The sequence below is a fragment of the Squalius cephalus genome (genome assembly GCF_949319135.1).
Source record: "Squalius cephalus genome assembly, chromosome: 2".
NCBI classification, from domain to species: Eukaryota; Metazoa; Chordata; class Actinopteri; order Cypriniformes; family Leuciscidae; genus Squalius; species Squalius cephalus.
The window spans coordinates 54,900,827-54,916,263 of NC_137123.1; the positions used below are offsets into that span (position 1 = coordinate 54,900,827).

The following is a 15,437-nucleotide window of genomic DNA, read 5'->3' on the forward strand; positions in this document are numbered from 1 at the left end:
AACAGAAATAAAAATGCCCCACTAAAAGGGCTTGAGGAATGAATTCATTACCCTTTTGTGACTTTAACACTGTCGAATAATTTTGCATCCATAGTTCACACATGAGTTTTGACATAGCCTGACAAAATGAATATGCAGGCCATTCAATCAATGGGAGGAAAACGTATGGTCTGAAGCAGTGAACATGTGCCTTATAAATTATGGTAACAGCTAGCTATGAGACAGAGCTAATGGAAAACCAACCAACAAGCTTTGCACATGCACCACCATTTAAAAGTTTGGGGTAAATTGATTAAAATTGACTGTTAAGACTTTTAAATTGTTACAAAATAAAATACATTTCAAATAAATGATGCTTTCTATTCATCAAAGAATACTGAAAAAAATCCACAAAAATATTAAGCAGCACAACTTTTTTCATTGACATCAATAATAAATGTATACATTTGTATTATATTATTAGAAGGTTATCATAAAATAAACTGGAGGTGTCCTTCGTTTGGTCATATTTTACAGTGGCCAAAATGGGATAGAGACGAAAAAGCTAACAAGATATAGGGCGGACAAAAATTATGACAGCAATGCAAGGCATGTGTAACCCTGCCTTAGTGGACATCATGACAAAAGGAACGATCACACATTCACTCTTACTCGCATACACAAGCTTTCCATGAGAAAAGTGGGCATGCGGTCGCTGGTCCGATCATATGCGTCCCTGAAGAATAATAATATGCATGTTTGTGGTCATTGAGACATCGGATAATAAAAGCTGATTATGGACAATGTAAACACAGAATGGAAAAACATTTTCTAATTTGTGAAAAATTTATTACAAACATTTCATAGACTAAATTCATTATTTATAATACAGCAAAAAAGTATCACGAAAGGTGAGGACGAAGAGTGTGTTTGTGCTCCTTGTCGGATACTTTCAATAGTCACAGAGACTGAAACACAACACCGTGAGAGAATCTCTCAGTCTGTATGGAATCATCAAAATCCCTCGCCGAACAAACAGGCAGTGGACTTTACGAGGTAGGAGACTGAGAAACGAGATCCTGTTGCAAGCTCAACTTTGGACCAGTTTGGTGTTTTTGCCTCGTCATTTATGATAATCTCACATGTGAAAGAGCAGGTTTTTGGTAGTCAAGTCATAAATATTAAATACACAATTGAAAGGGTGTAATATTTAATATATTTCCTTAGTATTTTTTTCTTCTCCATTTCACAGATATAAAACATGTTCAACAGTATACTCTTCCCTAAACGACAAAAACTACGTCATCTATCATTTTGATTGCAGTTTTCTCAAAATGGTAGCTCTACAGTGCCCTCTTGTGATCAAATCTAGTGCAGCAAACTCTAATCTAACACTACTGCTCATGCTTCTACATTCTACATAGCGCCACTATGTTGGTTAGGACAGGAGTGTTGGATAAGTTCAAGTGAAAACTCCATTCATGAAAACTGATGCGAACCTGTATTGGTACCTGGACTGTGAGCCAAAGGAATGTGTCGAGGACCAGAAACGTGATCGGGATTACTCTTCACTGACCTGCATCCGGACCCTGCTTCTTCCCTGTGCAGTGGTTTGAAGACGCATTTACATTTTCTCAAAAGTGAGTTCGTGTCCACAGGTTTGACACACTTTCCTGTAGAGATCTTCCTCTTCGTCCAGAATCTCCTCAGGGCCGTAGTCATGCTGATGGATACTGGTATCTTTCTTAAACATACTGCTCCTTACCGCCCGCCTCAGCTCTGGAAGCCAGACGAAGATTGACAGAAATGTATAATTCCACACTGTGACCAAATGTAGTCATGTGACCAAATGAAGTCTCGGTTTATTCATTCATTCATTTGAAGGTGCACAGAATGATTTTGTTTCACGAGAATTTTAAAATATAGATTATTTTTGATTACTATTCATTTCTCTAAATGTACAACCTTTTCAAGTGGAAAAAGATTCTGACCGTCCAAAAGTAATGCACTAGGATGGTCAGCTTTCATACCTTTAACCTTTTTATTAAAGCGTTTCTGCTTCTGAACCTCCCTGTTCTCCTCTCTACTCTCCTTGGCCTCCTCCAGAGCTTCCTCACTGCCCCATACCTCCAGAGAGCGGTTTTCCACCTTAACATTCAATAAATAATAAAACATGGTATACAAAAATCGACAAACCAAACAAACAAAATAATTCACAAAACAATTGCACGATATTGTAAAACTTGATTTGATGCATTAGGTATCAACACAATGAAAAATATGTTTTACAGCATTTATTATTCTGGGTTTATAGTTAATTTATAAATATAGTAATGGTAATTATTGTTATATGTTTGCACATAATGCATAAATAATAATGAATAATAATAGGAAAAAAAAGAACAAGGACACATTAAATTGATTAAAAGTGACAGCAAATACATAATTTTACAAAAGATTTCTATATCAAATAAATGCTGTCCTTTTGAACTTTCTATTCATCAAAGAGTCCAGAAAAATGTATCACGGTTTCCACAAAAATATTAAGCAGCACAACTGTTTTCATTGAAAATAATAAGAAATGTTACTAGAGCACCAAATCAGCCTATTAGAATGATTTCTGAAGGATCATGTGACACTGAAGACTGGAGTAATGTTGCTGAAAATTCAGCTTTGCCATCACAGGAATAAATTAATTTTATATATTTTATTTTTTATATATTAAAATAGAACACAGTTCATTAAAATTGTACAAATATTTCACAATACTATTATACGGAAGAGGATTAGGGCCAAGCAATAATAAAAAAATAAAACCATCTCGAGATTAAAGTCATTATAATGCGAGATTAAACTCGTTAAATTTCGAGAAAAAAAGTCAAAATAAAATCTTGAGAATAAACTCATTAAATATCGAGAATAAAGTCGTTGTGTTTCGAGAAAAAACTCGTTAAATTTCGAGAAAAAAACTCGAAATACAATCTTGAGAATAAACTCATTAAATTTCGAGAATAAAGTCGTGTTTCGAGAAAAAAAGTCGAAATGAAATGAAGAGAATAACGCATTCGATCAGTGTTCATACTGATATCAACCTCATCGAGGTTTGGTGGTTTCCCAGGATACCATAAGACGCATTATTAATCGTTGTTGGTTGTGTACAACAACAGAATGTAACGACTGTAACCATCTATACAGCCATTAATGGCATGCCGTATGGTTTTAATTTATCATAGCTGTCCGCCAGTGCATTTGGGTCAGCGCAAGTGTAGCCTATACTCTCCTTCGTCGAAATTCCACACCTTGAGGATCAACAAGTTTAATAATGTGTCTTATGGTCTCCTGGGAATCCTGGGAAACCACGAAACCTCGATGAATTTCATGTTGGACAAAAGCGAGTACATCGCGCAAATTGGACTGATTTTTTCTTCTAAAAAGATAGCCGACCTAGACCCAAGAAAGAATGTTCTATTCTTTGTTACTGAAAGAAACAAAGTGATCCAACTCTGCCATGTCCTCTATCAGTAGGCTATGCAATGAACACTGATCGAATGCGTTATTCTCTACATTTCATTTCGACTTTTTTTCTCGAAACACGACTTTATTTCTCGAAATTTAATGAGTTTATTCTCATGATTATTTCGACTTTTTTTCTCGAAATTTAACAAGTTTTTTTCTAGAAACACAACGACTTTATTCTCGAAATTTAATGAGTTTATTCTCATGATTATTTCGACTTTTTTTCTCGAAATTTAACGAGTTTTTTTCTAGAAACACAACGACTTTATTCCCGAAATTTAATGAGTTTATTCTCAATATTGTATTTCGACTTTTTTCTCGAAATTTAACGTTTTTTCTCGAAACACAACGACTTTATTCTCAATATTTAATGAGTTTATTCTCAAGATTGTATTTTGACTTTTTTTCTCGAAATTTAACGAGTTTTTTCTAGAAACACAACGACTTTATTCCCGAAATTTAATGAGTTTATTCTCAATATTGTATTTTGACTTTTTTTCTCGAAATTTAACGAGTTTTTTCTCGAAACACAACGACTTTATTCTCAATATTTAATGAGTTTATTCTCAAGATTGTATTTCGACTTTTTTTCTCGAAATTTAACGAGTTTAATCTCGCATTATAATGACTTTAATCTCGAGATGGTTTTATTTTTTTTATTATTGCCTGGCCCTAATCCTCTTCCGCACTATTCACTATATTACTATACGTTTGACCAAATAAATACGGTCTTGGCAATCATAGGAGCTTCTTTCAAAAACAAACAAAAACTAATTTCACTTATCCTTTTGGCATAGGGGAAGTGATTTGAGTTTAATAACTGGGTTGAGTGAGATCAGGTTATATTTCCAGCTCTGGCTTGAGGATGTGTTGAACCTACCTGTGTCTTTAAGTAGAGTTTCATGTCTCCCCAGTGTGGATTGTGAGGATTTTTCCTCAGGATAAATCGCAGCAGTGGCTCCCTCTTATCCAGATCACAATCCTTCAGAAGGAAAGTCTGTTTCGCTTCAGTGCGAGATATTAGCTTGTGCTTCACTTCATTGTCTCTATGCAAACATATGCAATTATAAAATGAATTGCGCATACACATTACAGTACTTGTTTTGAGCACTTGTTGAACTGCAGGTGCACAGGAAACACAATAAAGTAACGGAACTGAAATACTGAGACAAAAACAACACCAACTCTCTGTAACAAGTTTAACAGTATGTTTTAACCCACTGTGACCACGTACAGAATGGATGACATACCTGCATTTATCACACACAGACAAATCAAAACTGTTGCTGAGATAAGAGTCCATAAATGGCTTTTGACACTCCTCGCACATCAGATAATCAGGCTCCATCACTGGGGCTGAAACACACACATAAAAAAAATGTAATTTGTCACTCAGTATTATAAAGGATGTCTATTGGGCAGGTAACATGGTTATTAAGCATGCATTTTTTGTTAAAGCACTAATTAAAATAGATATTTAAAACAAATGCCATTTTTGGTCACCTGGTTGCTGGACCACTCTCTTTTCCTGCTGCTCATCCTCTGCTGTCTCCTCTTCAATAAAGAACCCTGCACCAGAGTCTATAGTTTTTGCCACTTTAGCGCAAGTAGCACCTGAGGGAAGACAGATTATTATAAACAATGGTACATGATCAAATTAGGTACACAATCTTAAATAAGTGAAATTCATGCAATTTCAAGTACTGTATGTGTTGTACAGTTTCCAAACACATGCCTTCTATAGCTGAAGACGGTCTACTGGCGAGCCTGGCTTGTCTGAGCATCAACGCCCGTTGTCTGTTCCGCTCTATTTTGGCCAACATGTGCGGCGTTAAGGACACGCTGGACTCGTGTGAAGAGTTTACAGAATCTGCTGGTGCTTCTTGAGAATGACTGGCCTCTGGTACATCCATGATCAGTCTATATACAATACCAGTTTGGAAACAAAAATTACTCATTCATTCATTTATTTCACAATATCAGAATCAGAATCAGAATGGGGGTTTATTCGCCATGAATGTTTGTACAGACAAGGAATTTACTTTGGCAGGAAGGTGCATAACTTACAACATAATAGGATACAGGATATAAGAGCACCAAAAATACACATAGAAAATACCTTTTAAGGCAATGGTACAAATATGCAAAAGTGCAAATATTGAGCTAAGAGTTTATAATTTAAAGTCAGTGCAACTATGGCAATGTTTAAGAGGTTATAGTTTATAATCAGTGTAAATATGGCATGGTTAAAAGTTTATAGTTTCAAGTTTAAGTCAGTGTCAATGAGAGCTCCAGGCCTTATTATAAAAAAAATAAAATAAAAGAATAAGTAAGCAATTAAAACATATTCATATAGAAATTACAGTTTGGAAATAAAGCAGCGACCAAGATGAAAAACCTTTCACAATAAAACACTGTAATATCAAGATTGAAATCAAGATCTTTTAAGATTTTAACACAAGCAATAAGATCAATACAAATAAATAAATAAGTACATACGTGTGTTATTAGAGAAATCACAAATCAAATTAAATATATTATAAAATTACAGTGACAATATTACTACTATATGTATAAAGCATAAACTATAGTTGAGTAGATTATCATAATTCATCAGATCAATACAAATAAATAAATGAAAAAATACATACAATATTAGAGAACTCACAAATCAAATTGAATATTTTGTAAATTTAAAGTGGTAATAATAATATATGTAAGTTATGCAACATAAACTAAAGTTGGTTACTACTATACAGAAAGCAAAGAGCTCGGAACTTTTAACGACAATTAATCTATAAAGCGACGTCTTACCGGAAACCGTTTCTGTTTTTTATAGTCTAATGAGGAATTAAATAGAATATTAAAAATGACAGTCCAGCAGCGTTTCTGTTCTGTTTACGAGCGTGCCGTCCAGTCCTTCTCTTCTTCGGATATTTTGAGCCACAAGTCCAACATCGCCATCTATCGGTCCTTTCGCAGCAGCTGAGACGAACTTCATTTGAAGCGTTTGCAGCATCCGTCGACAACTTATGTTATGTCATAGGCTACACTTTGATATGTAAAGATGTAACAACATTAATATTATTGCACGTAGCAACAAGTTAAGCCGGGGACACAGAATACGTGTTATGGTTTAATTTCGTGAAGCATTTTGACACTGATAACGATGGATCTTTAAAGGGGACATATCATGCTAAATCCACTTTTTTAGCCCTTCAATGCATTTTGTTGTATATTTGGAGTGTTTATAAGTACAGAAAAGTTGAAATTATTCTCTTCAGGTGCTTCGTTGATATCTTTATATTCTGTTTTGGCCTTATTTTTCAACCTGTTCAGATTTTTCTGTTATCTATGACGTTTTGTGAACTATTACGTCACAGTATTTGCAGCGGAACTGCCAAATAAGGACATTGACTTCCAGCCCAACACTTCGAGCAATCCGCCATTTTTATTTCTCGCTGCAATTTTGTAGTCCAAGCTAAAAGATGCAGAAGTTACGAGAGGGTAAGTTAAAATGTTCGGTTGTTGGATGTAGTAACCCACACGCTTCCTTACACCGTCTAATGTAGATGAACTGCCGCGCTTGTGACAGGGCCATAGACTGTGGCAGGGGCGGAGTGGGACCAAAAAATCTACCGGGAAATTTCGTAGACCGCCGGCCCTCGGTGGTAAAAAACAACAACAAAAAAAAAAAAAAAAAAAACACAACGTTTGCTAAAAAATATAGTGTTGAATGAGAGAATATTAAATAGATTTTTTTTGTTCCTCTATAGTTTTTTCACAACTTTCTAAAAGAGTAAAAAAATTGCGAGAGATGGATAACGGCAGTCAGAAGAACTCAGAAGAGAGAAATATGTCAATTTGTCATCACTCCCACAGACGCAGCATTAGAAACCCTCACAGCAGCATTAACTCGTTTTTTGTAATTTTATTAAATGTAATATAATATAAAATAGTGTTATAAATGTAAATACATTTTTTTTTTTTTTTTTTTGCAAATATTAAAAAACTTTCCAGGATTTATGCGGATGATGACCGTTAAAACGTGTCATCATCACCCTGTTGAAAAGGGTCCATGGCATTTTCACGGTGACACGACACCTTGCTCGTTGAACAAGCGCAACATTCAGCATTCAATCAAATATTATAAAAGATGTAGGCTATTATTAGCCTACTAATAAGGTTATTTCAACATAATATTTCGTTATTTCGACATTTATGTGCGTGCAACAAGCAAGATGTGCATTTGTAAATCCGGTAACGCGTGCATTGATTTTTAGTAATAAATTAGTGTTTTCTGACAGTGTCGGGTGTCGGCTGCAAAGATGAAGTTGACGATCGCCATATTCGTAGTGAACGCGCCTATAGAGAGAAATGCATGATTACGTTATCAGAGAGTAGCCTTTTTCTTTTCGTTTTGAATTATTTCGTTTAAATATATTTCAAGCTTTGTGTATTTGATGTGTTTCTCATGTCTGTGTGAGGCATTCACTGAGTTTCGTTAATTTAGTTCGGATGAGATGCGCTCAGTTAACGTGCAATGCAATTGACCGCGCGGGCGCCTCAATGATTAGGCTATATTGTCTGTTTGTTATATTTGCTTATTATTAAATCCAGGAAATTGGTTGATAAAAAAATGATTAAAATTAAGATACAATTTATACAAAACGAAATTCACTTTAATGAAAGGTTTTCTACAAAACAAAACTTAATGAAATGGTCAAAATCATGTCTGTCTGACCCACCCACTCCAAGTCTCTCGATATAGCGCATCATTTATTCCTACATTTTTTTTTACATCATCATATCTTACTTGTGCTGTTCACTTTTCATAAATAAACATAAATGGAAAATAAATGCCATTATAATATTTTAACAAATATGAAACCAAACGCGCTTATTTAATGGCTACAACAGTAGGCCTACAGACTCTCTATTTGTGCAAATTGCTGCACATTCATTTAATTCTGAATTTTGCACAAGTTGAAAGGCGTTTGTTCAAATCAAGTTCACGGATAATTGTGCGTGCATTTATTAATCATTATGATACTAAAATCATAAAAATGCTATGTACTAAAAATCAGATGAGCCCAGAATATGAACGCAACGTTTAATTACACGTTTCCTCCCATAGAAAACCATTAGGCCTATAAGAAAGCTTAATGTAGCTTAATGCAGATTAGAATGCCCCCTTATTATGTCGAAATAACGACTTATTATGTCGAAATAACGAGATATTATGTTGAAATAACGTCTTAATATCTCGAAATAACAAGATAAGTTTTCTTTTCTTTTTGCTTCAAAATGCGGTTCAGGGCTTCCATAGAGCCTACAGCCTGAATATAATTGCTTCCAGAAATTATTTTTGGGGGTGCTTTGGTCTTTCTTGGGGGTGCTGAAGCACCTGCTAGCCCCACCCTCCCGCCCATGCTCAGCTCCACCCTCCCGCCCATGCTCAGCTCCACCTTTCAGTTTTCTTTTTTGCCTTTCCATCATTTAACTCACTCTCACGGACGTTAGACTTCCAAGACGTGACGAGGAAAAAGAGGTGTTCGGCGGCTTTTTACATCAAAGGCCGACCCGATTTTGGGAGGGGCCGCTCACTGATCCCCCTATGTTTTTGAAAATCCTATAGACCTTATGTAGCTCCGCCCCTTTTCAGCGCTGCGCTCATTGTCTTTTGACTTCCGGTCTGTATTTTCACAGCGTTTTGCGTGTTTATTAATGAACGGCTCGTTTTAAAATCTTCCCGGTCGATTTACATTTGTTTAGTCATCTGCTTTAAACATTACAGTCCTCATGATAACTTTCGTTAACTTTACATTAAGTAAATCCACTTAAAAAGCTAATTACTCCTGGACAGAAATGCCATATAAATATACAGAGCGACCGCAAAACGGAAGTTAAAAGACAATTTTCCAAAGATGGCGGCGCCCTTGTTTCTCTGGCGCATAAGGTCTATAGACATGGTTGGACCTGCCGAACGGTTTGAGCACTTTTATATACTGTGTTGAGCAGAGAGGCTGCACAGTTTGACCAGCGAGAAGCGGCCACACATCAGGCCGCCAGACGGTGTTGCTAAAATAACTCGCAATGTATAACTATTATCAGACCGGCCCTCGCGGCCTCAAAACACTACCGGCCCACCGGGAAAAGTCCCGACTCTCCCGATTGCCACTCCGCCCCTGGACTGTGGACAGGGCGTATGTTTAACTGAAAGAAGGAGCAGAGAGAGAGACCCGGTCGCGCGCACGCACTCTCTCTCTCTCTTCGGAGCCAGGCGAAAGTGTAAACAAGACACCGTCTCCAAACTAGACGCTGTCTTGCTCTCTCTCCCTCGCACATATTAATCAAAATAAATCGACACGGTGGTAAAAGGTCGGAAGACCAAAGTTTCATGTGTAAATACAGTAACACACCATTGCGATACATCCATATGAAGATGTTGTTCTGCAGGTTCGTCGTCTTCATTTTCATCTCGCTCCGGGTCTGACTCTGGCTCGAACATGTAAGGCTGGCTGGACAAGTCTTCCGTTGTTGACATTTTTTTAATAACGAGTGAATAAAAAGTTTCAGTGCCGCTATAATCGTATCTCTGCTATCAAACTACAAAAATGGCCGAACGGGGTGGAGTTGAACCAAGTGTCACCTCTGCAAACTGGAGAGGGGGCGGGGTATGAAGTGTCTCAATTGTATTTAAAGAGACCGCAGCAAAACGAGTTGCTCTCAGACGCACATCAGAAAAGGGGTAGAAAGGGGGCCTGTGGAGCTATAATAATGAGGAATTCAGACCCAAGCATTGCAGTTCCGCTTTATATAGACTACAAATGTATGATTTATATGTTAAAAGGAACGATTTAAAAGCATGATATGTCTCCTTTAAGAAAAGATTGAAAAAAATATTTCTTTTAAAGGTTAATTGTCTAGGAACTCCTGAACAATGACATGGGCAACTAGACATTCCCTGTCGATTATTTGTGCTTGGAGCTTTTGCGTCAAATCATTACTGATAGCCTATGCCTGCGTGTTTTATTTTTCTATATCTATTTTTTCTATTCTTCCCAATATTTCTATTTTTCATTTTATTTTTTGATACAAGAGAACTGTAAGGGATAATGTATAGCGAGGCGGTTGTTATAGCGAATAACAACCCCGACAGGCTGAACGGGACCCCGACGCGAAGCGGAGCTAAGTAAAGAAAGGTATTCAAGTCTCCCTTTCCAAACTCTTCTTATTTTCAAGAACAAGGCTAGTCAGTGAGTGGGTCCATGTCCTTAAGAATATTTATTTTCCAAAAAAAAAAAAAAAAAACCCTTGAACCATGAGAAACATTAATAAAATGTGTTTATTTATTAAAAAGCATTTATGTGCCTTTTATCTGAACCTTGACTTCCCTAAATAAGGCACATATATTTTATATGTGGAGTTCCATACATTCAGAAGATATTTAAATTATTTTAGTATTTGATTTATAATTTTAAGCACTTTTTTGATGATTATTATTATATTTATTTTATTAAATAATAATAGCTTTAGATATATATATTTTTTTTTTTACAAAATCTATTTCTATTTTTTTATTTCCATTAAATATATTTAAATCTTTATTGTTTTTCTTTATTTGATTTATGAATTTAACGTTTTATTATTATATTTAGGCATATTTTATTAAATTATATCCTTTTATATATATTTAGGCCTAGTATACTAATTGCTTTAAGATAGCCTATTTACATAAAGTTGTTTTATTGTTCTTTATTTAATTTATGAATTTAAATGTTTTATTATTTTTATATTCTTTTTTATTTGAGTAAATAACAGATTGATTGATAGATAGATGGATGGGTGGATGGGTGCATGTATAGATAGATAGATAGATAGATAGATAGATAGATAGATAGATAGATAGATAGATAGATAGATAGATAGATAGATAGATAGATAGATAGATAGATAGGTGGATGTGTAGATGGATGGGTGGATGTGTAGATGGATGGGTGCATGTATAGATAGATAGATAGATAGATAGATAGATAGATAGATAGATAGATAGATAGATAGATAGATAGATAGATAGATAGATAGATAGATAGATAGATAGATGGATAGATAGATGTCCAGTAGATGGCGGAACTGCGCCAGTTAGTTTGCCAACCGCCATTCAAAGTAAAGGTAGGTAGTAGAAGAAGAAATCTGCTCATACATCAGCAGGAAGTAAATACTGTCGCCGACTCGTACTTTATTGATAACTATTTCTATTAGCAAAAACAACCTTATTATCGCAGATCTATTTAAACATTATAGTGCTCTTTTTGGAAACGTAAATAAAACAAATACTTTACAGATAGATTGTAGAGGTAACGTTAGCCTGTAAAGTGGCATTTGTTGGACTATGCCCTGTCGTGTCATCTCCTGCGTTACACTGATGCTCTCTGTTGGAGTATTGATGGATGTGGTTAAAACTGATGAATTTAGTGAAGAAATTAAACCTCCAGACTGGAGAAAGACCTTAAAATCCATCCGGCAAGGGATTCACAGCGTGGACGCATACCTTAACATGGCTTTGGACCTGATCGGAGGTTCAGACGGACGGTGTCACTTCAAGTGCAGCGACGGTTCGTTGGTCATATTTATAAGAGAGATTAGACATCAATAACTGATCTATTAAACATTAAAAACGTCATATATATATATATATATATATATATATATATATATATATATATATATATATATATATATATATGACGTTTTTAATGTTTAATATAAACATGTATATTAATGTTTGTAATATATTACAACATTAATATATGTAATATATATTTATTAAAAAGTTGTACTATATATGACGTTTTTAATATATATATATATGTGTGTGTGTGTGTGTGTGTGTGTGTGTATAATTAAATAAGTATATATAATTCAACGTTGAAGGTGTTTGACATAATAGACGTACATCGTCATTAGTTTGGTTTAATTCTTGGGTGTAACCCATTACTGTGTCACTAATTACTATAATCTAATTACTTTTCCCTTGAAATATTAAGTAAGGGAAAGTTAATTTTCTGTAATTTATTTACAGCTACTTCTGGTGTTTTGCATTAGTACTGTACAGAATATAGAAACAATTCTATATAAAACAATAGTGGATAAGATTTAACATCAAAAATTTAACATCTAATGAATATGATAAAATGTATTTTATTGTAACCTTCTCCCTTTAAATACTTTGGTCAGTTCAAGAATAATTTATGCAATTTTATATTATTTATTTAAAAGAATTAAAAGAGCAATTTCATGTCTACCCTTGTATTGTTCGACTGGGCGAGGTTGATATAGGATTTAGAAAAGTAATAAGTTATGCAATACTTTTTGGTAAGAGATGATAAGTAGTACAGTAATCTAATTACACGGTTGAAGATGAAATTAGTAGCTATTAATGAATTACTTTTTCAGAGTAACTTAAGCAACACTGTTTATAGGATACTCACCAGTTCCTCGCCCCAACTACAAATCCGCTCCACCCAATGGATGTGGCTCCCCACTGTTTGGATTTCAGGTGAGGAGGGACACATGCACTCACTTCTGTTGTTGTGTAGGAGCTAGCTATTATTGAAATTGCTGCTTTGTGGCTTTCATGAATTGTCTGAGATTTAAATGCTTACTCTTTTAATATTCTCATTGGTGGACTGCAGTTTGATGTTGGGATGCCATCTTTGACCAGATGCTGTAATGAGCATGATCAATGCTATGATACCTGCGGGAGAAAGAAACATGACTGTGACGAGCAGTTCCAGGTCTGTCTGGAGAACATCTGTAAGAATTTACAAACGACACTGGGCTTGTCCCAAAGTGTTCAAGGTAATTGACAGTCTTGCTAATATTGTGTATCGTCTTGTTTCCACCACAGAGTAAAAAAAGTATTTGCAAGTTTATATCACAATTCTGAGAAGAAAAGTCTGAGATTGTGAGATACAAACTTGCAATTATGATTTTTCTTCGCTCTGTTGCTAGTTTATCAATGCTTTTTCCAGAATTGCGAGTTTTTATCTTGCAATTCATACTTTATAACTCACAATTGTGAGTATATCTCACAATTCGGAGGAAAAAAAGCCAATTGCGGGTTATAAAACTTGTAAAAAGTCAGACTTAGAGATTTTGTTTTATTGGTTACACTTTACAGTAAGGTCTCATTTGTTGACATTAGTTAATGTATTAACTAACTAACAATGAGCAATACATTTGTTACACTATTTATTAATTGTTTTTTAATGTTAGCTAAAATTGTTCATGTTAGTTCACAAGAGCATTAACTAATGTTAACAAATACACCATTTGATTTTAATAATGTATTAGTAAATGTTGAAAAATGGAAAAGTATTGTTAATTCTTATATATCTATTATTTTACTTATTGTTTGCCATTTGCAGGATTATGTATAGCTGGCCTATTATATCCTACTGTATTTCTTGGACATTATGCTGAGGTAAAACCTTTATACCCATATGTTTTCACAGCCTGTGAGTCAGCAGTGACTGTGCTGTTTGATACTGTCATGCACTTGGGATGTAAGCCTTACCTGGACAGCCAAAGATCATCCTGTATTTGTCACTTTGAGGAGAAGGCTGATCTGTGAACACTTCATATGAGATCTGCTGATCGATTGTTATTGTCTCAGGGTGCAGCAGTAAAATATCTTATGTTGGGCTTTTTTTTAAGTATTTGTTCATTGCAATGTCGATGTCAGTTGTTTATTTTGTAATTACAAAATAAGTGAGATTTATTTAATGTGATTCTAAATATATAATATATATTTTTATATTTGTAAATGTATAAAATGTGATTCTAAACACTACAAATATAATATATAAATATAAATACAGATGTACCTTTTTTGTGTGTGTGTGTGTGTGTGTGTGTATATATATATATTCATATACATATATAGTGAATACAAATAAAGTGACATGAAAAGAAATCAATTTATGGTTATATTCTTCTGTAACCTAAAATGAGTATTTACTTAAACTAGTATGAAATGATTCAAAGGTGGGTTTTTTTTGGTAGTACCGGCGTATCATACCACCTTTGGACACCAGTGGTGAGATACAGTACGGTAAATATAAAATGTGATATTTTGATATGAGATAAAATAGTTACGATTTTAAACCTGAAAAGAATCTTTATATTACATCAAGTGAAAAACCTTGATGCGCTCATAATCTGAATCATGACTATAGCAGTAGACACATACCCCTGATTTCACAGACAAGGTTTAAGCTAGTCCCAGACTAAAATGCCTGTTTGAGCTGCTTCAACTGAAAGCAGCTTGCACTGACTTATCTTAAAATACGTCAGTGCCATTGTTTTGTATCAAGATGCACATCAGTAATGTTTTTTTTTTTTTCCTAAGGCACAGGCACATTTATCAAAGCTACTTAGATGTCCTAATTTAACTAAGGCCTAATCCTGGCTTAATCTAAGCCCTGTATGTGAAACCAGGCCATTATGTAGAGTTGTATTTAGTATGAACATGCTCATTTAATTGAGACAACCTTCAAAAGGTCTACACACCTGTTTACCTACAAACATCACCCTGACATGATTATTAAATAACTTACTAGGAATGTCACAGTACAGTCAGTCAAAGCTTTTCCAAATCAGAATTTTAATTTAAAGACAATGAGTAACAAGAGTAAGCAAATTGACATCTTTATGCCTTAACGTATCAGTTTGCATGTTTTCACGATAGCCAATGGTTTAAGCACTTTTTCACAGTAGGTCCAGTAACAGCTAATTTCACACACTCACACACACAAAAAATAATATTGAACATGATTTCGATTATATCTTTTTATGAAGATATAAAGTCAACATAAACAAAATGCCATTTTACTTTATTATTTTACCATAAAACAGAATTTTCAATGAGAATCTAT

At 34.6% G+C, this 15,437-nt stretch overlaps 2 protein-coding genes across 3 annotated transcripts; one reads left to right on the plus strand and one right to left on the minus strand.

The window, feature by feature from the left end:
• Window positions 1-400: 400 nt before the first annotated feature.
• Window positions 401-11,908, minus strand: xpa (xeroderma pigmentosum, complementation group A). 2 transcript variants are annotated; one of them, XM_079897133.1, is made up of 7 exons: window positions 11,841-11,908; window positions 5,231-5,415; window positions 4,999-5,109; window positions 4,746-4,851; window positions 4,376-4,541; window positions 2,010-2,127; window positions 401-1,758 (listed from the first exon to the last, which is right to left on the minus strand). In XM_079897133.1, the coding sequence occupies exons 2-7, from the start codon at window positions 5,406-5,408 to the stop codon at window positions 1,604-1,606; spliced, it is 834 nt and encodes a 277-aa protein (XP_079753259.1). In that variant the 5' UTR covers window positions 5,409-5,415; window positions 11,841-11,908; the 3' UTR covers window positions 401-1,603. The 2 variants fall into 2 exon arrangements, with proteins under 2 accessions (XP_079753259.1, XP_079753258.1); XM_079897132.1 differs by lacking the exon at window positions 11,841-11,908 and adding an exon at window positions 6,310-6,473.
• On the plus strand, window positions 11,891-14,568 carry pla2g12a (phospholipase A2, group XIIA; the record flags this gene model as incomplete). Its single annotated transcript, XM_079897152.1, has 4 exons — window positions 11,891-12,113; window positions 12,981-13,057; window positions 13,194-13,359; window positions 14,016-14,568. The coding sequence occupies 4 exons, from the start codon at window positions 11,891-11,893 to the stop codon at window positions 14,132-14,134; spliced, it is 585 nt and encodes a 194-aa protein (XP_079753278.1). The 3' UTR covers window positions 14,135-14,568.
• Between the last annotated feature and the right edge of the window lie 869 nt (window positions 14,569-15,437).